General features: G+C 53.6%; 3 protein-coding genes across 8 annotated transcripts; all 3 read left to right on the top strand.

The window, feature by feature from the left end:
- Positions 1-1,626: 1,626 nt before the first annotated feature.
- Positions 1,627-7,501, top strand: UPK2 (uroplakin 2). Of its 2 annotated transcripts, none has more exons than XM_019496154.2 (5): positions 1,627-1,760; positions 4,181-4,312; positions 4,765-4,900; positions 5,235-5,308; positions 5,670-7,501. In XM_019496154.2, exons 1-5 carry the CDS (start codon positions 1,703-1,705, stop codon positions 5,972-5,974), a joined length of 705 nt encoding a protein of 234 aa, XP_019351699.2. In that variant the 5' UTR covers positions 1,627-1,702; the 3' UTR covers positions 5,975-7,501. The 2 variants fall into 2 exon arrangements, with proteins under 2 accessions (XP_019351699.2, XP_019351700.2); XM_019496155.2 differs by having other exon boundaries at positions 1,629-1,760; positions 5,695-5,929.
- An 83-nt stretch (positions 7,502-7,584) lies between these two features.
- On the top strand, positions 7,585-15,131 carry FOXR1 (forkhead box R1). 4 transcript variants are annotated; one of them, XM_006266839.4, is made up of 6 exons: positions 7,585-8,827; positions 10,255-10,356; positions 10,802-11,016; positions 11,496-11,764; positions 12,293-12,525; positions 14,254-15,131. In XM_006266839.4, exons 1-6 carry the CDS (start codon positions 8,683-8,685, stop codon positions 14,280-14,282), a joined length of 993 nt encoding a protein of 330 aa, XP_006266901.3. In that variant the 5' UTR covers positions 7,585-8,682; the 3' UTR covers positions 14,283-15,131. The 4 variants fall into 4 exon arrangements, with proteins under 4 accessions (XP_006266901.3, XP_019351701.2, XP_019351702.2 ...); XM_019496156.2 differs by having other exon boundaries at positions 12,293-15,131; XM_019496157.2 differs by lacking the exon at positions 10,255-10,356 and having other exon boundaries at positions 12,293-15,131.
- Positions 15,132-18,763: 3,632 nt separating this feature from the next.
- CENATAC (centrosomal AT-AC splicing factor) lies at positions 18,764-23,408 on the top strand. Of its 2 annotated transcripts, XM_059720104.1 has the most exons (11): positions 18,764-18,934; positions 19,018-19,184; positions 19,276-19,374; positions 19,707-19,773; positions 19,865-19,927; positions 20,745-20,809; positions 21,199-21,307; positions 21,860-21,890; positions 22,344-22,436; positions 22,775-22,907; positions 23,234-23,408. In XM_059720104.1, the coding sequence occupies exons 1-11, from the start codon at positions 18,779-18,781 to the stop codon at positions 23,313-23,315; spliced, it is 1,065 nt and encodes a 354-aa protein (XP_059576087.1). In that variant the 5' UTR covers positions 18,764-18,778; the 3' UTR covers positions 23,316-23,408. The 2 variants fall into 2 exon arrangements, with proteins under 2 accessions (XP_059576087.1, XP_059576088.1); XM_059720105.1 differs by lacking the exon at positions 22,775-22,907.
- Positions 23,409-24,212: the final 804 nt, after the last annotated feature.

Genomic DNA, 24,212 nt, shown 5'->3' with positions numbered 1-24,212 from the left:
TGATGGCCTCTGCAACTTGTATCTAGGACTGAAACCGCGTTCTTGGAAAAGCATAACTGGCGTATGATGCAGCAGTCCAACTGAGGTGTGATTGGGGAAATACTGCAACGATCCTTTGCTCTCTGAACTATGCACATGGAACAAAGCCCAGCTGAAGGTCTCTGTCCTGCAATTCATCAATCACCCCACCCTGCAATCAGCCCTAGCTACTTGACAGACACATTTTCCCCCACAGTCATGACCCCCCATCCCCCGCACAGCAGAAACCCCACCTGGAAAATGAAATGAGACTCATGTGGGAAACTTGAAACACAGCTTTGCCAGGAGCTGGATCTATTCTTAGCCAGAGAGGAGGAAACAGAGGGTCTCACTGCTGTCAGAAACAGGGCAAGACTCGTGTCTCACTCAGCTGCCCTAGTGTAACTGGCTTAGTGTGAACACACATACAGACACAGGTGTACAGAGGTGTGTGAGGATGCAAGTACACATACCGTGGCATACACATGCATCTACACACATGCACCTGAAGTCAGACACAGTCTCAGGCGACTGCTCCCACAAACAGTCGTGTTTGGAATCCAAAATGCCTTTTGTCTCTTTTATTGCATTCCAGAAGCAAGAGCAGCTAGGGAGTGGCAATGCACAGGGTCACAGGACTGAAACCTGACAGAGGAATAGGACCTCGCACCTGGGGCAGCCTGCGAGACACACCAGCTACTACACAAGTCTGCCCCAAAAGCACCCACAGCCTTGCTGAGAGCACGGGCTCTCTGGGGCAGGGGCTGCACCTGAATCAATGCCTGGTGAGGCTAACTGCACCTCACACTGCTACGTCAGACCTTCTGCCCTGGAGTGGAGACAGCAGAGGTCAGCAGGTCGAGGCTCTAAGCTTGCCTTCCGGGGCTCTGGGACTGATAAGTGCAGCCAGAGGAGCTCCTGGACCCCATTCGGCCCTGAGAGTCACAGTCCCCTAACTCCAGGGCCAGACCTCAGGAATCTGGCACACCTTTCCAACCAAGGCAGGGCTCTCCCAGACAGGTGGGGGAGAGAGGTGCTACACCTGATGTGCATCTATGCACCCCAAGTCCTGGTTCTCACAGTGCTCACTCTGGATCTCAACCACAGCTACTCTGCAGTCGCATGTTGTCCACCTCAGTGCTCCTAAGGAGAACACAACCTCCCCCCTCTTACAGCTGCATTACAACCCAGGCCAGATCCCATAATCTCCTCCTTTCTCTGCAACCTGTCAAAGCTCATCCTCCGTGACATAGTTGGGTTCAGCCATTGCTCCTGCCTGCCCCTCCTACATGTGCTGCTTCTACCTGCAGGGAGCAGCTGTTCAAAAAGCAGAGGGCTGCCCTGGCAAAGCATCGAAATCGCAGCTCTGCTGAAAGCCCAGGTCCCTAATGGCAGCACAGGACAAGGCAGGGGAATGTGCACCTGTTGGGAGAGGAGCCCCAACTTCTGAGCCACAGGCTTGCAAAGCCTCTCTGGAATCCCTGGGGTGGGTACCCTGGGCGTGCATGTGGGAAGGGGGGCTGGCTGGTCAGACTGGTTTTCAGCAGGGCTGCTCTCATTGGCCGATTCCCAGGCGGGTGCAACTCACCTAGGAAGTGCCGGTTCAGACGATCCCAGACGGTCTGATCCAGGGCAGCATCCAGCCTGTTGCCGTCACCGCTGCGCGCTCTCGTCTGCCTTGGCAATGCAGGCGCTGGCTGTTCTGACCTTCTGCGCGTTCTTCGGGGGGACAAAAATGGCAGGTTCTCTCTCTTTTCCCTCTTCTCCCCAGACTGCTAGACCTGGAAGGTTGCCGCTGGATTCTGCAGGTTTCCGAAGCTAGGACCAAGGGGTGGCCAGGAGATGGGGAGGGGTGCTGCAGGGAGGACATGGGAGCGACTAGCAGCGGGAGAAGCATTCCTGGGTTTCAGGCTTAGTTCTGCTACTAACTCATACCCCTCATTTGCCTTCTGCCTATGTTACAGGCAAGGCCCTAGCCTGACAGGGTAACTTGTTTAATACAGGGGATGGCAACATACAGCCTGTAGCCTGGATCTGGCCCACAGAGCCCTTGACTTTGTCTATGCCTGCTCCTGTTCTGGGACTAAGTAGTGGGAAACTGCACCAGGGCTGGGCAACTTCCAGATGCACCCTTGCCAGCACTGCTTCTCCCCCCATGCCCTGGCTCCCATCCGGTTGGGAGCTGCACCAGGGCCTGCTCCCCCTTCCCCACCTCCCAGCTCCAGCACAGCAGCAGCAGCAGCGTGGACGTAGCTCCCAGCTGCCCAGCCCCGGAGCTGCTCCCCACGGCCATGCCCCAGATAAGGAGCAAGGGGACAGAGGAAGTAGAAGCAGCATGGGTGCAGCTCCCAGGTGCCAGGCACCCCGCTCTCCCACTGCTGCTGCAGTCAGGCCAGCGGTGGAGTGTTCCAGGACATGGCTTGGAAAGGCTGCCAGCCCGCCGCTGCTTTACCAGGGCTGGGGTCCTGGGCAGGTGGTGCTGCAAAGGCTGACTGTCGTTAAGCTGAACAGGAAGCACCCACATGCTCTGGCCAGCTCGCTTGTGGACAGGGGTCTGGTGGGTGTGCTTGGAGCAGGGGCAGCCAACCTGTGGCATGGATAGCCTCTGTGTGGTATCCAGCAGGTTGGGCAGGGAAGGGGGTCAGAGTGGCACTGGGGGAGTGGGGGGGGGTCTAATTCATGGGACCTCTACCAAAAAGGTTAGCCCCCGCTGTCATACTTGGCCCATCAATCCTTGCCTGGACTTGAGGGCAGGAGCCAGCATTACAGCTATCATTATTTTGAACATATTCTTAAGTGTTTAGAGGGCTGTAGGTGGCAAGACATCCCAGAGCTGGCTCAGAAATGTCACCTCTGTAAGGCAGAGTGGAGGGTGAGAGCCAAGACTCCTGGTCCTGTTCCTACTTCTGCTACAGCCCCACTGTGCAGTTTGGGGCAGGACACAGGATCTCCTTCCCTAAGGCCACAATGGAGATATCACTATACCCAGAAGTGCTGGGGGCTAGCTGCATCTTCAACCAGCAGGCTGCCGAGGAAGAGGGTTTTACAGGACAGACAAGGGGCATTCCTCTGCCCTTGTGACTCCAGCCCCACCCAGCCCCTGCTGCTCCATATTTATGGCTGCTTGACACCTACTTACCAGCCCTGGAACTATTCACCTGCAGGGCTCCGGCTTCAGATCAAGATCAGTGCTACAGCTATTAACTGTTTGTACTCCAGTCCTAACCTCTGCAGCCAACAAGGCTCCACGTGCCTCGCACGGCTTTGGGGCAAATCTCACACACCAGCAGTAACCTTTGGCTTGCAGCTCAAGGAAGCAAAGATAAAAGGACAGTGAAGGGCTAGTCACCGCAGGCACATATACAGTAAAGGGACTTTTCCTGGGAACATCCATGCTGCTTCTATACAGGGCAGGGCTGAGGGGTCCTCACCCAGTGTCACTGCCAGGGGGTCCTGTTATAGGAGCCACCTAACCTGGGTCCTTCTTGGAAAACTGTGGGGAGCAGGGCCAGGGGGAAGATAGTCTGCGACTCCCCGCTTGCTTTCAGACATGCCCAGGTGCTCAAGATCAATTGGGGGGAGGAGGGCATGCACTGGCTCTCCCAAGACCCAGACTTCTTGCGAAAACCTGGGTTGGTAATGGCTGGCACTAACCAAATGCCTTCCTCTGTGCACCTACCATCTCCAGGATCTCTGGCCAGCCTGAAACTCTCCCCTGCTCCAGCCATGGTTTCTGAGCTGCTCCAGCTCTGACCTTGGAGGAGCCAGCTGTAGTTGTGCCACACGCAGCTTCCTGCCACAGCCTAGCTCCTGCTGCTCCTGGAGGGCTGCCCAAGCACCTTCAGTGACTGCATTTCTGGCCAACACCCTTGTCAGGGACAACACTAGAAACGTATTTGAGGGAACTGATGGGGCAATAACTGCTCAGAGATGGGCCTGACCCAGGGAACAGAGTCCAGACCAGGTCTCAAAGCTGGGAATTGCTACGGTGGGGTGTTCAATAGACATGACTCTGGACCGCAGCATCTGAAGTCTTTCCTATGGGTGGCGGGCAAGGAACGTGGCGGAAGCCAGGCAGAGGAACCTGTGCAGAGCAGGCAGCCAGAACAGTCTGGCATGAGGCACTGTAGCTTGACATCCATCCAGTTTCATTTGCTTTCAGATTTCAACATTTCCAGTGTCTCTGGTGTCCTCTCACCAGCATTGGCCGAGAGCCTCCTAATGGCAGTGCCCCCGTGCCAATTCACCGGGGCAAATGCCAGCATCCACATCATACATCCCAATGGAACCACAGGTCAGTGAGACGCCTTCTTCCAGCAAACAATACCTTGAGCCCTTCTCCCCAGACAGCCCCAGGGCCCTCAGGGCAGGGGCCATGCGGAATGAAGTTGTAGCAGCCTGGATTAGCGGTCAAAGCAGGGAGCAGGGTCAGGGTTGCTGCGTTCTCGTGCAGCTCCAGGAGGGAAGAGGGCTCTAGAGGCAAGAGCAGTGGCCTCCTTAGTACAAGAAATCTCAGGCCCAAGGAGGCGCGACTCCATGCCACCCTAAAACAGAATCAGGGAATGCAGGACGAGGTTCTGGGATACAGCACAACCCAGCTAAGGCAGATGCCACCTCATGCCTTCGCAATCCACAACATGTCCAATCACACATGCAGCCTTTTCGCTCGTGTGCCTGGAGAGGACTCTTCCCAGGCCTGCTATAGGACTTGCTGGGTTTTAAACACTCCGCCTCTCCCCATGTCAGACGTCAGGCACTTCACTGTGCCCCTGTGCCGTGGCAGGCGTGAGCTCGTCAGCGTGGTGGACAGCACTGGGGGCTTCACTGTGACCAGACTGGATGCTTACCAGATCACAAGACTGACTCCAGGACACACATACACGTGAGTTGCCAGAGTCCAGTAAAAGCAGGCATGCTAGGGGAGAAGGGAGGCCCCCCAGCCACAGTGCCACTTGTGTACGAGTGAGAACATGCAACTCAGCCCCCAAATGGGTTTCTGGCTGGCACAGCACTGCTGCCCACCTGCATGGCTGGGGTCTTGCCTACAGGCCTCCACCAGAGCTCAGAAAGTCTGCTTATGCAGAGCAGATACTGTGTGGAGTAGCTTCCCGCCAATTCAGAAAGTCCAAGGCTCAGAGAACACTCGGAAAGCCAGCTAGAGAGGTGTTGGTAGAAGCAGGGGACAGTGGTTTTCACTCCTGTTTCTTCTTCCACAGCATTTCTTACTCTGTCTTCAACAAAGACCGTTCTGTATCCAAAAGCAACAGCATTGCCATGGGCACTTTGAATAGTAAGTAATGCTGCTTTGCCTACTGTAATGACACCCACTGACTTGGTCTGGCCAAACCACCGGGCAAGGGACAAGACAGCAGCTGTCTTGAACTAGAGTTCTTCCATGTGGGGAGCACCGCCCCATCCCCCAAAGCAGGGGGGCCGCACACCTCCTCCTACTCGGGTGCAGGCGTCTTACCAGGTGCATGGATTCCCTAAGTCAGGCCACGTAACAGCCTCAGATTCGACCTCTCCATTCTGTCCTGCAGCCTCAATCTTCAGCCCTGCAGAGCATGAAGATGAGGAGGGAGGGCAGCACAATGGGTCTCAGCTGAGCTGAGGTGGCGGGCATGTCTGCTCCCTCTCCCCTTGCCTCATAGGTGCCCTGGGCTCTCTCCCCCTCAGGAGTGGATTACAGAAGCATACCTGCAGACATGTCACGCAGTGGAGGAATGGTGGTGATCACAGTTCTCCTCTCCATCGCCATGTTTGTCTTGGTTGCTGGCCTCATTGCCATGCTGGCAATCACGAAATGCAAGTGAAGCAGGACTGCCTGGACATGCCGAGACAGTGGCTTTCCCTGCAGAGTCGCGCTGCCATGAGAATGCGCGAGGGTGACCCGCAGAGGAACACAGCCTGGCTGCTACCTCCTCTTTTTCTCTTTGTTTCTGTTTCTTGTGGGTAGAGACGCCTGGATAACCTTCCCTGTAAAGCATTTCCCTTCTTGTTTGTCACCTTAGAAGCTCAGGCCTTGGCTGCCCTGTTTGCTCTGGAGGCCTGGGAACGATTGGAGAATAAGCAGGATTTTAACATCTGGTCTGCGTGCACATTTTGTGCTGTACTGAGGTTGGAGGGCGGGTTACCAAAATAATTACACTGGTATAGTCAGCATGGTAAGAGTGGGAACACTGCATTTCAGGTGCCTTACGATGGTCAAGATCAGGAGTTCTCAAACATTTTTGTACCAGGACCCATTTGTAAACATTGATGGCCAGTCCCGACCCAATAAATAGTTTAAGTAGAAAACAGCTCCATGGGCCCTCATGCCTGACCTGCTGCCCCCACCCCCAGGCCCCAGCCCCCCAGTGTGTGGGGCAGGGGAGGCCCCCAAGCAGCCCCTTGCAGGCTGCAACTCTGCCAGCCTTCAAGTGAAAACCCACAGGCTCCCACATTTTTCTCCTCTAAAGGAGAATCCACTTTTAAAAGTTTATTCGTGACCCATTCATATATTCTTGCAACCCACTTTTGAATCACGACCTGCAGGTTGAGAAATGGCGGTCCCGACGATGCCCCCCCATATGCAAGAACAAGCCACGCTGGTACAAATGCTTTTATAATCTACCCAAGCTAGCAGCTGTGCACGGTTACGGTCAGAGCAGCGTGGCTTTTTACACGCAGGCACAGCCTTAGTAAGTTAAGTGTCAGGAGATTTCAGTGGGGAGGGAGGGAGGGAGGAAGGAGTTGGAAGCAGATGGGAAGGATTTGGACCCTTTCAAACTGTCGTTGTTAATCCCCGTTGATACCTTAAGGCTCCTGAAGAGGCGGCGTTTGTTAGGGGTTCTCTCCTTCGACGCGGGCTGGACAGAGATGCTAGATCAAACCTTTGCTTCTTCCGAAGAGTCCTTCAGTCACAAACAGGACAAACCAGCTTGCCATCCCCGAGATGCCTAACACAGAAGCCAAACAAAAATTAAGGCAAAGCCCTACAAAACTTTCAGCCTTGCTCTATGGATATTAAAAGTAGTAAACATAGGGTACAAATCCATTCCTCTGTGCTGCACATGACCTTTAATGCTGTATCCTCTGCTTAAACAAAGTGCTTGGCCAGGCTGGCACTGCAAAGCTTTCCCAGCACAGCTTCAGTGGTTGGGAGGTTAGAAAAACCATTGTGCACCGCGAGTCTCACTCCCACTGGGCTCCTGCAGAGACATTAGGTATCGTAGCACCTGTGCTGGCTGCAGCGTCTGGGAAGAGCTGGGGCACGCTGGACTGTTCCTCATAAGGGATGGTGGGGAAATGCTCTTTAGAGCAAGAGCTAAGTGTGATGTCTTTGCTTTCACCTCCTCTCATTTCTTTGGTCTAAATGCTTTCCCTTGAGTGCTAATACATCAGATGTGCATGAACTTTATCTTCTGCAGGGGGCTCCTCTTTCTTCTGCACCCAAGGATGGCAGTCCAAAAGGCATTAAAACATGATCTTCTCTTGAAAAGAACGCCTAGCTGGTTTGCTTTTGTGCATGCTGGTAGTTGTAGCGAAGGTTCAGGATGTGTCTTATCAAATGAAAACCCGAAGGCGAGCCAAGTATTTGGCACTGGTTTCATAAAAGTTTGACTGGTGGCTCACTTTCAGTCACAACTTTTCTTTCTTAATCACCAAAACCAGTCAACTTAGTTTCATCACCAGGAATCTGGGTTTTCTGTTTCCCATGGAAACCCCCTGCAGATTTTCCCTTTTAACCGAGAAAAAGACACAGATTTTTTTGTTTTAATGGAGAAACACACTGATTTTCCACTTCTGCAAAGAGGCCTCTGCAGGCTGACAGAGCTCGAGCCCGCAAGGGGCTGAGAGGAGTGGGAGGAGGGCAGTCAGGCAGGGGCACCGAGCAGCCCGGAGGGCAGCTCCTGCAGGTGGTCTGGCTGGGCAGGGGCAGGGGCAGAGGGAATTGAGGCCTCCACAGGTATGCAGGGAGGGAGTTGGGCAGGGCTGGGGCTGTTGTAGGGTGGCCATCACAGAGGACAGTCCTGTTGTCCTCTGTCTTCTATTCATGCAAAACTGGATGCCTGTGTGTCCTCTATTTTTCTCTTGATGAGAGAAGAGAAGGAGGTGAGAGGCTTACTTTAGAACATGGAGAAAAGGGAGGGGAGATGAAACTGGTTAGAAACAGAGGCAGAGATTTCCTGTCTCTCCCCCCAACACCCTTTTGGCCTGCAGAGTTTTACCCAAACGCACTTGGGGGTCACAGACCGTAAAGCCCAGTGGCCCATGAGCCCTCCTGCATTAGAAACAGCAGTCTCAGTGCAGGACAGGATAAACCAAGTGTGTGATATACACTCTATTGCATTTAAATTCCAAGCAAAACCTTAGACTAAGTGTCAGTACAGCTTTAGGTACTTACCAAGAAGTCAGTCTAAATGGGTAGACAACAAAGCCCAGGCAGTGACACCTCCTTTTTTCTGGAGCAGACTACCTGCTCCCATTGACACTAATCCCAAGGCCCTTGGAGAGATCTTTAATAGGCATTCAGATGTGTGAACTAGGGCCCAGCCTCTCTCTCACCTGGCTCCAATGTTGCACTCTCTTTAACGGGCTACAGGCCCAAGGAGCAGAATTAGAGAGCTGCTATAAATCAGTGGGGGCCAGGGTGCTCAGCCCTGCTAACACTCTTCCGGGGTCATGGCAACAGTAGATTATAAAACAGTGTTCCTGAGTTTAAACAAAAGCACATTTTGGGAAAGCCTGCATCTCAAGAGTGGCCTTGAAGACTGGGATATGGAAGAGGAGCTCAAACTTACCAACACCTGTGATCAGCTCCCCCAAGGTAAGAATTGTGAGGGAAAAGCTCCAAGTGAAAATCAGAGTCTCAGATAATTGAGAATGAATGAATAATTAACAACAAATGCTCTGAGGCCTGGGAGGTCCCAAGGGGAGCTGGCAAGACCGGCCCGACGAGACAAAAATCTCTAGCGAGCGCTCCAGAAGCAGTCCTGGCACACGCTGGAGCTAGCACCACTGACTGTGCCAGGGCTCACATCTCTAATACTGCGCTAATTAGAACAGCTTGTTTTTCAAACTCCGCTTCAATCCTGAGGTTGCAGTCACAGAGCTTGGAAGCGGAGCACCCTGTTTAGGGCCCCTCCAGTGCAGCCACAGTCCAGGCCTGCCTCAAGTCCTACTCCTATGATTTGCTGCTTTGGCCATTTTAATCTTAAATCTCTCTAGTGGCGCGAGAACCTTGTGCCAGCCTAAACAAATTCTCGAGACTTTCAGGACCTTGGATCTTCCAATAGAAGAGCTGGAACTAGCATTCTCCCGAATACCGTGGGGACTTCTTCAGAGTCCACGCCGTGGCTAAACTTTCCTCCCCAGCTCCGCATAGTTTTTTCCACAAGGGAGCATTTTCCTGCTCAGGTGCACCGGGGGATCTCTCCCCCTGGTCTAAGATCTCCCTGTATTAGCACTGCTCCCAGCCCGGTCTCAGACCAAGGCATTCCTGAAAACCACAAATGGTTTGTCAAAGTGTGGCTTTGCTAGCACTGGGTCTTAGCCTGAGGCATCTCTTGGGAAACAGAAACTCTCTGGGATTCTGCTGTCCAGATCACCTTCCTTGTGCAGCTCAGTGATGGGAGCTGCTAGGATACTGAAGTGCGGGACTAAAGTTGGCAGCAATACTCTATCATCCCAATGAAAGATCAGGCTTGCTTTGTCACCTGAGGAGCAGGCCCGTCTGGGACAGCTTTGATTTTAGCAAGCGAAGGTTTGATCTGATGCTTCCTACCTTGTGTCCCAGATTTGACACTTCTGCCATCCCCTTTACCTTTCCTATTTCCACTGCCAGCCTGCCCTCCTTTAGACGATCCAGAACCCACTGCAAGAGTTACACGTTGCTGCTGAGTTTGGTTGAAAATACAAATGCCGACAACGTACGCAACAGCAAACCCACCCGTTCCCTTCACTAACCCACCCACCAAATGCTGAAACGTAGCCGAGGCCCACATTGTCATCTTGGGTTTGGTCCCGGAGCATAGTCCTCAGGCCCACAGCACATCCCCACTGCAGGATGGGTGTTTTGTGGTGTATAACCCAGGCCCTGGGGACCCAGCATAATGCAGAAAAAGGATTTTAATTTCTCAATGCAAAACAGACCCAGGCTCCGTCTCCAAGCTCTCACGTGTGTGGGGGGGCGGGGAAGCGGGTGTCAATGCCACCAGCTGACCACACTGCTTCTGAACCTCTGCCGTTCACCAGCTGCTGACAAGGAAGTGAACTACCACATGCTGAAATGGCAGTGTGACCAGCAGGCATGCAAGCAATCTCTCCCCAGGGAACGGTCTGATGCGCCTCCTGATGGTGAGCCAGGCCCCAGCATTGTCCCGGGGGAGGGATGGAGGCAGGGGGTTTCACTTGGCCTGTTGTAGAGGTTGACCCGGCACGGAGCCCAAGTCCAGAGGAGAGCTGCTTCGAGGCTCGGGGGTGGCTGAGCCAATCCCATCCCTAGCACTGGGGTGAGATGCCACACAGTTGGGGAGGGAAGGCGGCACAAGCGACTCAACCCTGACCCTTCTGAGGAGGACAGGCTGCCATCAGCCAGTGAGGCAGAGCAGGGATGTGGCAGAAGGGAGCTGCCTGGACACCGCTGGAAAGCTATATGCAGCCAATGGTACTTCGAGGAGAAGGGACGTTAGCAGTCTCAGGCCGAGTAAAATGTTGGGGTCGGGGTCTGAGGGGACTCCTATCTGCTGTTGAGGCCTTTGCTGGTGCTCCCAAGTTATTTGGCCTCTTTTTTTCTCTGCAGAATCAAATGTGCAGCCTCATCTGTGGATGTGGGTGAACCCTAATGTGGTTTGCCCCACTGCAAGACATCTGGGCACGGATGCGACAGAAGACAGGAGTCTGTCGTCCTCAACAGCTGCTGACATAAGCTTTTCATCTCCAAGCCCTTCCTTGGATTACTCCAACCTCGACTGCTCGGAGGAGGATCTGCTGTCATCAGCCAGCGAGGCAGGGAAGGTATGTGGCAGAAGAGAGCTGCCCAGATTTTGTTGTGAATCTACACGCTCTAGATTTGCTGGTGTGCATCCTGCACTGGCACCGAGCTGGCTCTTGCTCCGCTGTGCGAGCAGGCCCGCCGTGCCGGCAAGGTGCAGAGGACGCGCTCTGCTGGGACGAACAGGTTGGATTTACGAGTGGTGTCTGGTGCTGGAATGGAGACTGGCATCCTCCCTAGCCATACGGCAGGGGCACAGCAAGCGGCGCTTCAGCCCTGACGTGGGAGAAGGCTCATCTGCCCATTCTGTATTTAGCCTCTTGGCTGAAGCTGCCAATAAGGGGTCCCCCTTTGTGCTGCTAATTCATCCACTGGGAACTGGACAAAGATCTGCCCAACTTGTTACATACAGGCCATCGATGCGTCTCTCCCCTCACACTCCTGACCCCACCCACCCAGTTCCAATCTCTCTTCACCCCTTCTGCTCTTCCTCTTCCCCAAGTTCACTGAGGATGAAGATGCTGCATCTGTAGACATCCAGCTCTCTCAGAAGATGGTGGAAACTCCCAAATTCAAGGCGAACCTGGCACCCTGGAAAGCAAAGGTCTCCAGATCTCGGAGCAGGAAGCTCAAGTACACCCTGCAGGCGAAGGCCAAAACCAAGGAGATCTGGCCTCGCCCCCCCCTTAATTACTGCATCCTCATCACCCTGGCCCTGTACAACAGCGCAGAGGGCAGCCTGACCGTGCAGCAGATCTACCAGTTCACACGGTACCTGCCGCCCTCCCAACTTCTCCAGTGCTGGGATGTGGGGCGGGGGGGGGTCAGGGGCAGGGTTACAAAACTGTCCTGCCTTGTACTGGGAAAGGAGCAGGACCTAGAGGTCAGGACCCGCACGGAGTCAGGACTTCCGGGGTCCGTTCTCAGCTCTGCCCGTGGCTCGGTGTGCGACTTCCTCTCTGCTCCCATTAGAGAGCGAGGATGCGAGGACTTGTCAATTAAATGTCCAAGCTCAGGTATGTCCAGAGCTGGCATTTTGGTACTGCCCCCTGGAAAGAATGAATATTGCTTTTTCACTGGTCCAGCTGAACCTCCTGCTTCAGGGCACAGCCTAATCGCACAGGGATCAGGCAAGAACCTCTCCCACATTTTATTTTATTTTTTTTTACACCCACATGACACCTGGGCATTTCTGCGTGGTGGTGGTGGTGGGGGGGGTAAGAATCCTCAACCTCCTGCTGAGCAGTCAGTTCAGCCAGCATTTGAGCTCAGCCCTGTGCCCTTCTCCTCTCCCTGCAGGCATCACTTCCCATTCTTCCAGACAGCCCCAGATGGCTGGAAAAACACTATTCGACACAACCTGTGCTTCAGCAGGAGCTTCGAGAAAACCACCCGCTTTGTGTGCAGCGAGGGGAAGCGCAAGGCACGCCTGTGGAAGCTGACCACAGACGGGCGCAGGAAGTTTGAGGAAGAGATGCAGGCTCTACCCACGGAGGCCCTCGCCTTGGTGCACCAAAGCATGAACGAACCAGGTACAGTCCAAAGGGAGCAACTCTTGTCTGAGTGGTCCAGGCAAGAGGAGCAGTCTCTGGAGACTCTTGTGAGGGAGCTGCAGCTGGGCCACATCTGTGCGTGCAGGGCCCTAGGGAAAGAGCAGGCTAGGCTGAATGGCTGACAAAGACAAGCTTTAACCTAAGCCAGGAGAGGGGCTGCCGAGTGGAACCATCCTCCCTTTGAATAGACAAGCCACTCGTGCTCCCCCTTGTCTGAACCGTCTGCCTACCCCCAGCACTTGACAGGGCCCCAGAAACCTCTTACAGACCATTCCACTGTGCACTTCTCCACCATGAAGAGTCTGGAGGCACGCTAGGGCCCCTCTACACCTTACCTTTATGCCACAATCAATGCACTAATCACAGTGCACGCAGCAAGGCTGTTACACATGCACCCAATTTAAGGCACCATGAAATAGTAAACCAGCTACAGAAATGTTACCTACAGAACACTTTTACAGCCAAGTTGTGTGGCGCTAGAAATTGAACAAGTGGCACATTTGCACACTGGGCTTCCTGGAGCCGATACCCAACAAGCTGATTGTAGGTACTGCCGCCAGGGCAGGCCTGGTTCTCCAACCCAGCCTGGAGATGTCTTGTGGGGAAGAGGGATGGGAAATCATAGTTTCCAGGGTCAGAAGGGACCTGAACAGATCATCAAGTCTGACCCCCTGCCCTGGGCAGGAACGAGTGCTGGGATCATAACACCCCAGCCAGATATCTATCCAACCTCCTCTTGAAAACCCCCAAGGTAGGGGAGAGCACCACCTCCCTGGGGAGCCCGTTCCAGAGCCTGGCAGCCCTAACCGTAAAGTAATGCCTCCTGATAACAAACCTGAACCTGCTCTCAGTCAATCTGTGGCCCTTATTCGTGGTTATCTCAGGTGGTGCCCGGGGCAAAGAGCCTCACCTATTTTCCTCTGTTCCCCCCTGGTGAGTTTATAGACGGCCACCAGATCCCCTGTCAGTCTTCTCTTGTGGGGGCCCTTTACTCTATCTACAGTCAGAGGGCTTCCCTCACCTGGATGTTAAATCCTGCACGCAGTGGTTCTGGCAGGGCTGCAGGGTGTGCAGGATGAGAGGCTCCTGGCGGGGGAGTTGAAGGACTTCCACTGCTGGGGCTGACAAACAGCCGATCGTTAGCTTGAACAACCCCAGGTAAATCAAATCTGGGAGTGTCTGGGGTTGAGGCCAGTCCGCTGTCCCAGGGCAGTCCAGGGTCACACTGGGCTGCAGGCACCTGGCTTTGAATTAGGACCCCCAGCTTCCCCTGCACCAGCAAGCAGAAAGGGCACACTCAGGATCTGATCCCACATTCATGCATGTGTGGCATAGCAGGAGGCACTACTGCTGGGATCAGGATTGGATCCCATAGCACTTGAACTGAACCTGTGCCAGGGTGCCACCAGAAAAGGATGCATTTGGCTGGGGCAGGGGTGAAAAAATTAATCTACATGAAAGTTAACCCAGGCTGCCTAAGAACTGTCCTCTTCTACACTGAGTGACAGAAAACTCCCACAGAGGAACGTAACCAGCATTCAGCCGCTGGAACAAGCTTTTGCTGGTGGCAGAGTGACCTTGAGAGCGGGATCCTGATGGGCAGCAAGAGCAGAACAGTGATTTTTAATGATGCAGTCAGTGCCCAGGGCATTGGTTGTGGCCTTAGATTTCAGCCATCAACTTTCTCCCCCTTCTCACTCTCTGCAGAGTTGATGAGCTCTCTGTTCTGTCTATGATCCCTACTGGTCAGCTACCACCGAGACATGGATCACACAGTTCTCAACCAGGCCTATTTCCCCAAGTGCTACTACAGTCAACCTCTAAGCACCTGTAGAAGGGTGGGCGAACTGTGAACGGAAACTCTAGTGACTTCACCCCCCAACCTGCAAGGGAAGGAGCTGGCTTTCCCCTATTTCCATAGTGGCCGAAGCAGGGCTCTGTAGCTCCTCAACAGCTTGCCCTACGCAAGCGATTCCCAGCTACAGAGACAAAAAACCTGGATGCATGTGACAGTGTTTTCAGTAGAAAGCCTGGGACAGCAGGAAAGCCAGCACCTGATTTCCATCCTTTTCCCATCAGCAGGTGGACATTATTCCAATGATCACTATCTGCCACTAGATAAGCAGCTCTTTCTTTCAGGGGAGAACAGTGCTAAGCTGCCTATCATGCTGAAATCTCAGGGCGTTCAATCCAACTGCAGTTTCTCACCGCGTGTATACAACACTCTCTCATTGTGGGAAGGGGTCCTCTGTCCAGGAATGGGGGATAACAGCAAGAATGTATTGCTTACATTTTTATTTCCCTTTTGCGCTTTGTGTTCTGTAACACACTTTCAAGGTAAAATGGCTAGGAGCTGAGCACACTGAGCACGAGGCAGTGTCTGGAGCAAAGTTCAGGAATTCATGCTCAGACACTTGCAGTGCAAGACTCAGTAAGGATCTGGATGCCACGCGCCTCATGTCCTTGTGTTTTGGGCTTGTACACTGACTAACGTATGGTGCTACTCTCCCTCGCTGTCTCTTTTGAACTAGAGACAAGAGAGACTCCTAAAGGCAACCTAAGAAAATAAAGCTGAATTACTGATTTTTTTGCTTCTTCAATGTATTAAGGCTGAAACAACTCTTATCACCACACCTGCTTCCCCACCAGGCAATGTAGATCTGGTTTCAGCTGGGGGTCCAGAAAAGCAATATTACACAAATCTGAAAACAGCAGGAATTAAGGAAGAAGGGACTTTGCTTAACAGCCTTAAGATTGCTGTTCACGGCTAGGGCCTAATGAATACTTGGGAGAAGTAAGGCAACAGCTCACAGTGCAGGTCTGAAAGCACACTCGCACATGGATGGTGATGTCCAGTATTTCTTAAAAACCACACACATCTTGTGGCAACTCCTCCCTGCCCTACTTAAGAAACCAGCTGTTACCCACACCGGGGCAAGAGGGTATGAGAGAGACTACAGCAGGAGAGAAACTTCTTTATATATTTATTAGCCAGACTACACATTCTTCAAACATGCTTCCAAGCAGGCAAATGATCATCCCCTATGGCATTCCCACCCAAACACTGCACTGAGTGCATGTGGACTACGTGATGGTGCTGTGTGAAAGCATTTGATGCTATGTCTAAAGAGAGAAATGAAGAAAGTAAGTCAGGCTGGGGAGTACGACTTGGCATGCTTACCTTGGATTCAGCTGTTACCAGCAAGGCAGAAAACAGTTGTTAATAATCAGACAGCATCTATTCAGAGAAACTGGTCACGTTATATATTAGGGTCCCCTTTATAATTTGTTTCAATAAATGGATAAGGTAGGTGAATAAGCCATTGAAACCATTTAACACTTACTGATGTGTTTATCAACATAACATGCTATTCTCCTTTAACATTATCATCTGGAGTGAACTATTAGCCCTGGAAGTGTGACCTAAGGTAACAATTAGTTGGGATGAAAGAAATAGTGCTGCAGAAAGAGGCTACTTTGCCTTTTATAAACAGATTTAAAGAGGGAACCTGGTATTGGATATCTTTTGGTCAGGTAAGTCTCAGGAGATGTGGAACCCCTCAGCCATATCCCAAAGGAGGGAGTTCCTTTTGGCAGCAGTCTGCAGCACCACATGACAGGCAGCCCTTGCATCATGCACAGAGATATTTTTCCGATGTACAGTAAGCTAAACTGCAGCAATCAGACACTTGTTGACACCCTGGTTTAGTTCACAATATGGCCTGGCGAGCCCTATCAAGCAGAGCCACAGGCAGCATGTGGGGTGGGCTGGATGGCCCTGTGCAATGCATGCAGCATCTGCTCCAGCTGCTCCAGGACCATGCTGCACGTGGTGCCTGCTCCAGTATGCATCTGCTCCACACTGGATTCAGAACAAGCAGAGAAGGGGTGACCAGACCGGGCGCCGTCTGTGGCAAGGTCACGGACCACCTGCTTCATGACACGTGCCGCACACGGCACCCACTCCAGGACACACGCTAGATCCAGCAAGAGCCTGATGGTTATACCCAGATTGCAATGAGGGAGAGAAGCTAGCAGCAGTGCTCTGTGCACAAAGTGCCAGTACTTGCATTTTGCCTCTTGAAGGGGCAAATTCCTTTGCAACTGGAAGGAAATCATAAATGCATAGCTATTTTCTCACCCTGCAGCAAAAAGGTGGGGAGACATGGCTTTCATGTGTCCCTTGAGTTACTGTTCTTCCCTTCCCTCAGCTTCTATATTATTTAAACCCATGTGGATCCCTAGAGAAGACAGTAGAGATCAGAGATATGGGCAGCTTCTGAACTTGGATTAAAACACCAGACTCTCCAGTCTTGTGGTCAGCCACCCTCTCCCTGCTGAATGCCAATGATATGGAGAGCCCATCTTCTGGTCTGCCTACATTTTAACAACCATAGAAATCTGATCTGCATCCATCCTTTTAATACAATCTGGTAACCTGAAGCTAGATGTAATCCATTCCTGTGCTTGGCATACAAAAATTGCCATAAAGGTCAAGGAGAATTTTGCTAGTCCCCAAAAGAGCCTAGCCCAGTTTCTTGCGGGGGAACAAGGGGAGGGTCAGAAACTCACCGACCGCTGCTAAGAGCATCAAACAAGATGACTCTACCGCGGCACGTCCTATGCTCGAATGAGGTGCTCGGCATCATTTCAGGCATGCTCCCAGAAGCCCACGTAGAAGGCTGGCTGGGTGTTTGGCTACAAGGTCTAGTGGTTAAACCTCATTGCCTTTTTACTTGTACTTTGGCACCACAATAGAGAGCTCCTGTCCTCTGCTCTGTGCTCCAACATGGTTTGGAAACTCAGGTTACAAGGGACTAGGTGGCCCTCCCTTTGCCCTCACGGGAGAGCAACGGGACTTGCTGAGGCTGCACGGAAGTGACTCTGGTCACGCACACAAGATAGGAAGCTCCACAGCCCTCCGGAGAGCGGCCACGCGCCAGACACTGATGGCAGGAGCTGCGACTACTGCTGCTGTGCAGGCGGGAGGGCACGAGCAGTTACGTTACCAAGAACTCCTGCCGGCTGCAACAACGCCATCTCATGAGCTAGTCCACAAACGGCAGTCGGTTCACAGACCTGGAAATTCACTGTGTGCACAAACCCCACCTACTATACCTTTGTTTTTCTGGAGCACCTGTGCAAGTCCCCTCGGAAACGCTGCGGTCTGGCTTTTGATAGGGGCCAGCACATGCGCTAGCCCCCAGGAAAACCCTTCTGTCAGGGAAGCCTGCCTGATAGCAGGGACTGGGAGCACTGGCTTTACTGGGTGCTCTTCACAACCAGCTTTGGATGCAGGAGATACCCGTTAGTCTTGGGGGCAACGGCTGCTGCTGCCGAGATCCCTGCCTTTCTAGGAGCGACCTTTGGGGCAGAAGCCTTCAGGATGCAACCAAGATGGGGCCCACCCACAACTGCTAATGGGGCAAACGCAGGCTGGGCTCTGTAGAGAGAGAGAGAGACTGTTCCTGCAAAGCAGAGCCTCGCTGGAGTCAGCGCTGCGACCCCGGGAGCCGAGGAGTTGGGCCCGCGCCCGCGGCCGAGTGCGAGCTGCTCAGCTCTTTCGCCCGGTCCCGTGCGGCCTGCTCCGGAGCCGCGCGCCTGCCCGAGCCAAGCACCCGGGGGCCCGCGCGGTACGGGGCGACCGCGCCCACAGCCACGCAGCGCCGCGCGTGCCGCAGCCAGGACACGGCTCCCGAGACCTCCCCGCGCCGCCGGGCCGGGCCGGGCCCGTCTCCCCGCGGCTCCTCGCGCTGCTGGCCCCGGGGCCCGGCCGCACATGCCTGGGGGGCATCGCCGAGCCCGCCCCGCCCCGCCCCGCAGGCAGCACGCACCCCCGCGCTCGGCGCCGCTCCGGGAAGGGCTGCGCAATCCGCACCGCCCCGAGACCGCACCGCCCGCTCCTCGCCGCCGCCCGGCCCCCGCCCCCCGCTCTACTAGCAAGCGCCGCGCGGGGCGAGGACAGGCTCCCCGGGGCACGCGGCTGCCCCCGCACGGCCGCTCGCTCCGCCGGGCTGCACGGGCCGGGCCCTCGAGGCCGACCGCACCTGGGCTCCGGCCAGCCGCCCAGCTCGCAGGGGCACCGGGGCGGGGCGGGGGCGGGCCACGGAGACCCTCGAGCCGCGCCGCCACCCACGTGGCCACGTCGCCCCGCAACCGCCGCCTCGCCCCGCCCCGCCGCTGCTTGTGGGCGGGGCCGAGCCGGGCGAGGCGGGGCTGGAGGCGGCGCAAGATGGCGGCGGCGGCGGACGAGGAGGAGGAGGCGTCGGTGGCGGCGGGCGGGCGGTGCGCCGTGTGCCGCCTGGGCTCGGCCGCGGGCTGCCGCCACCCCTACGGCCGCGCGCACCAGCAGCGCCTGCGGGAGGCCCTGGCGCGGCTGCGGGCCAAGGTGCGGGCCGGGCCGGGCCGGGGCGGCAGGAGGGCCCGGGCCCAGGCCCGCTCCTCGCTCACCGCCCGCCCGCCCGCCCGCAGGTGCAGCCGGCCCGCCGGGCGATCCGCGCCGCGGCGCTGGCCCCCTACGAGGCGGCGGAGCACGAGCGGTGCTGCTGGTGCCCGTGCTGCGGCCGCGACGTGCGCACGCACCTGCGCCTCGGCCGCCTGGCCCTGCTGCACGCCGGCCTGCTGCAGCACCTGGCCAGGTAGGGCCCTCGCCCGCCCGCCCGCCCGCCCGCCCGCCACGATCCCCCGGCCCCGCTCCCCCGCCCCCGCCTCACCGCCCTGTCCCCGCAGCGCCGAGCACCGGAGCGCCGCGCACCGCTTCTGGTGGGAGAACAAGGCCGAGCCCAAGCTGAAGCACCACTTCCTCGTGTCGCCCCAGGACTACACACGGTACCTGGCCCCGGGGGGCTTCCTGTGCCCGGCCCCGGCCCCCTGCGCCTGCCGCGCCGCGCTGCAGGGCCGTCCCCACATCGCTCCCCTTCGCCTTCCCCTCGTGGCCCCGCGCCTGCCCAGCCAGCGGTCACCATGGGCTGCCTGTGCGGGGCTTTTGCTCATCTCTCTGCCCTGGCATGGCTCCCCCCCTCCCCCGCCCTGCTCCTGCCCAGTCTGCGGCAGCCCCCGAGAGGCACACGCAAGGCCACGAGAGCCGGGCACTGCTCGCTCCCAGGCCGAGTCGGACTGTACAACGCCTCGCCAGTGACTGATTTCTAGCACTTTTTCAGGTTCAAATCTTCCCTCGTCAAAGCCCTGGATGCTTATGAAGAAAAAGAGGACAAGACCATTGAAGAGGTGACCAGAGACGCCCCGCTGAGCTCTGCTCAACTCGGGTGCCCGCTCTGCCTTTAATCCTTATCCCATTTCTCACCTCCTTCAATTCCAGATGGCGTCTCGCATCCGAGAGGTAGAGGAGAGCAGGCGGCAGCTGGTGCAAGCCGCCTTAGAGGTTTGTTTCGCAGGACGCACCTGAACAGTATCCAGCACAGTGAGGGCATTTGCTGCCTCGAGCCCTGTGGGCTCTTTTAAGTCTCTCTCCCCCCTGGCTCTTCTACTGAAACCAAGCGTTGCTTTGAACAACTTCTCTCGCCCGCCCGCAGGGAGGCTGCAATTCCCCCTGCGCGGCCGCTGGCAGGTCTGCCCTTCTTGCCTCCCAGTCACCTGCTCAACTCGGGTTGGGCAAGTGCTGCGTGGGCAGTGCCTGGTTTGCATCATGTTAGCTGAAGCCAGAATAGTGGCACTGTGTTTGCTAGTTACTTTGGTCAGGGTTAAAAGCTGGTCAGGGAGAAGGAACCAAGAATACAATGTATGAGTATTGCAATAGGCACCTGATCTATTATACTAGTAGCTATCATTTTCCTATATTAACAATTTGAAGAAATGTCCAGTACCAGATGCACCCATTTTCAGCAAATCTAGTCTTCTACTTTATAAAGGGAATGGGATTGCGGAGCCATTAGGTGCTTTGGCTAGGCTTCTCACCTGCTCCTCAGGGGTAAGTACTGGCCCCTACCCACCTCGAGTGCTGTTGTTGAGTTTGCGGGCAGTGGGGATTCTGTAATTGGAGTCGAGCTCGTTTGTCTGTTTGCCACAGGCTCTGCAACCTTAGCAGTAAGATAAATAAGCTTCAGGCTCAGCACTGAAAGTTACCCCTTCCCTGTAACCCAGACGTGAATGGCCTACTTCACTTTGAGGTGTCTAACAAAACAGAAGGGGTCTGTTGTTAAATACCAGAAAATTGTTTATTTTTCCTGAATCAAACCCAGCCTGAGAAAGAGACAGAACCTTGTGATGGACCCTCTGTCTTCAGTGCACCCGGCGTCTCTGAAAGGTAAGAAACTCGCCTCTGCCAGGCTCCGTTCTGGGAACTTGTAACACTGAGCAGTAATTACCTAGTGCCTTACCGTCACTCCCCAGCTAGAGTAGCTAAAACCTTGAGGACCTGACTCGGGCTACTTTATCTTGCACACCTGTATCAAGGAGTTTGCACTTGTGCCAACGTAGCACTAGATGTGGTCAGATGCAGTCTGCATTTCCCATCCTCTCTCATCACCCCTAACAATTCTCAGGGCTTAAACAAAAAAAAAATTGAAGTGCCATTGCGTCACCCCCACCATCAAGACTTGCATTTAACAAGTGAGTGCTGCACTTTGAGATAATTATGGTTTTGCTCCAAGCTGTAAGTAAAGTTCCTTACCTGTTTGGCTGTTTCTGTTCTAGTGACATCACCTGCTGCACTAACGAGCAGCCTGGTCCAAGTGGGATGCAACCATTGTCTGATTTAGATTGGATGGAAAAGGGGCATGCTCTGACTTTCATCGGCCACCAGGTAAGGCTGGGGAGGATTTATTGACTCATTGTTTCCCTTGCTAAGGGGTACTGGTAATTCAGATCACAGTGAATGCAATTAGTCCTGTTAGCACTTGCTGAGGATCAAAATGATGGTTTGCAGACACATCATGACTGTTGCATGGCTGCTGAAAAAAAGCAAACATTGATTGTAGCAACAGGTCAGATGTGAAGACATTAAGTCTTTTTTCCCCGCTAACTGAATGTGTCCTAAAAGAAATGCACTGAAAAATAGACATCCCTGGTACAGGACCAATCTATTGCAAGGAGGGAAAGCAAGTCTCTCTTTGCTTATCCTTCAGAAAAGGGAATTTAAAATAGAATTTGCACTCTCATAATTGAAGATAAGTAGCTTTTGGGAATTCTGTTATGTATGCTTGACATGATATGAATCTCTGCTGCTGTCCTTTTAGCACCTAGCAGCTGTTATAGGCAAAAGTTGCAGTGGGTCACCTTAAGAGAGAACATTTCTAACTGGGATATTTTTTTCTCCCCTTCCCCAACTTTTTTTTTTTTTTTAAAAACCAAACAGGAAACTGGTGGGAAAGGGAACATTCACACAGGTAAGCCTTTACTATTATTCCACTTTTGCCACCTTTCTGTAAATCTGCAGGCTCTGGATTTTTTCACCTGCATTCAAACCAACTTTAGACCACAACTTGGATAAGACCAGAATGGTTAGGTACCTTGCTTATCTTCTGGATGGGCAAAAGTGCCTAAGCTTCTAAAAGAGCTTCCCTTGTAAATGTAATGAAGGAGTGGCTGTTGCTGCTCCATTGTGTATACTTGTCTAAATATCAGTCATTGTGACCTAGAGCTGAACAACGCTAAAGTACCTCTCCTTGTATAGTCTCCAAAACATGAAAAAAAACAAAGCAAAAAAATAGCAGGTCCATGGGGAAAAGCTGTTTCATCACTTGTCAAGGAAGTGCTCTGGACTAACGGGGGCTATTCTCCTATTCCTTCTATCATATTCAGGATAATTTCAGTAGTTTAAGCCCCTTATTACCCCCTAGGAGCCAAGCCTCCCTGGCTGGTGCAGGATGAAGAGGAGGTGGCTGGAAACAAACAGCAGATTGGGCCTTCATATGAAGAGTTTCTCAAAGAAAGTGAGTTTGGACATTGCTGCTTGGACTGGTTGAGGAAGAGGTCTAGTTTTTAAACTCTTCACTTCCTTTAAAAATAAAGCATTGTAAATAGAGTAAAAGTTTTACCAGGGAGCCAGATTACCATGTGCATCACTTACTCTTATTCTCAAGGTAGACAAGGCTTACAGGATGCTGCCTTATAGACTTGAGAGGGGGCTCTCTTTTTCTACCCCCCCCCCCCCCTGCTAATTCTGGGAAGGAGCTTTAGCTAGAGCTTCAATAAACTTTGAGGCAAAAACAGCACACTCAGAATAGAAACGCAGCAGGCAGGAGTGTGATTAGTTCTGTTCCATTGGTAGAGGAGAAGCAGAAGCTGAAAAAGCTTCCAGCCGAGCGTGTTGGTGCCAACTTTGACCACACATCTCAGACAGGGGAAGGTTGGCTTCCCTCCTTCGGGCGGGTCTGGAATCATGGCAGGAGATGGCAGTCAAGGTAAGCGTCTTGAGCCCTGCAGACTGACACCCAGTTCACATGCAAGCCCCTTCTTACTTGTACCCTGCTGCATTTGGCTAGCACTTATCCTCAGGCCTGCAGGATAGTCTGCAATGCATTCTGTGTAAATTGACAGAAGCAAAGATAAAACTTGTAGTAGACTGACCTGCTAGCGGGTACCCAACCAGTCACTCCCACCCCAAAGGTATATTTGTGGGAGCTTAAGCCAGTCATTAGTTCTCTGTATTGCTGCTTACCTCAGACTTCCTCCTTAAAGCAGCTATTCACCATGTTCCTTCCTTTAAAACTAAGTTCTCTCTTTTCAGACATCAGTTCAAAGCTGAAGCAGGGAAAAAAACAGACAGACAGAGGAGGAACACAAGGAGACCAAAATCTGAGGTTCTTTGAAGTGATGCTTGCAACATCTGTAGTATCATGTACCAGTCCCATTTTGTCTTTGTTTCCATTGCATAAACCATATTAAACTTGCACTTAAGTACATCATGTCTCAACACTTATTTAAAAGCTACTTCATAAAACTTGTGGTAGCTTGTCCTACACCCTGGGAAAAAATGGCCTAAGCTTCCAGTAGAAGGCCCAGGCCAGTTGCTCAAGCAGGGTACACATATAGCCTGCCCATATCACAGAAATTCAGCTTCATTGTCGTATGTTTCTCCTATGCATGCAGCGTATTGCACCGTGAATGCTAAGTCAGAGACCTCAGTTCAGTGAGGAAAAAAACCTGCTAGGCTACATGCACTGCCTTTACAGCAGAGAAGCTTGCTCAGCCCCATGATCCTGGCAGAAAATAGCCAAGAGTTACAGTGGTTTTAATGGAGCCTAGAACCCCTTGCCTGTAAGAGTGTGTGCAGCTTTCTGAAGGCACAAGCCACCAGGTAGGAAGGTTCAGCTGTGCACTTCCTTCCCTCCACTGTCATTTCTGTCTCCCCCTCCCAATGCCTGTTTGAGCAATTTCCTCACAAACAGCACAGCCCTGCCTGCTCTTGTAGGAGCCCTTCTTAAACATCCCCCTTCCTCACAGGCAGGGAGCTTTTCTCAACCTTCTGGTAGGACTCACCCCCTTTCCTTTTCATACAAGCTGTCCCCCAGTTCATTGTTCAAGCTTCTGCACCATTTCTACAAGAAATAGTGGCCACAAGCTAGCAGGGAGCAGATTTAGATTGGACATTAGGAAGAACTTCTTCACAGTTTGAGTGGCCAAGGTCTGGAACGGGCTCCCAAGGGAGGTGGTGCTCTCCCCTACCCTGGGGGTCTTCAAGAGGAGGTTAGATGAGTATCTAGCCG

Source organism: Alligator mississippiensis, chromosome 16 (assembly GCF_030867095.1).
Source record: "Alligator mississippiensis isolate rAllMis1 chromosome 16, rAllMis1, whole genome shotgun sequence".
Classification (NCBI taxonomy): domain Eukaryota; kingdom Metazoa; phylum Chordata; order Crocodylia; family Alligatoridae; genus Alligator; species Alligator mississippiensis.
The sequence above is the reverse complement of the archived record's forward strand: the minus strand, read 5'-3'. Positions and strand labels throughout refer to the sequence as shown.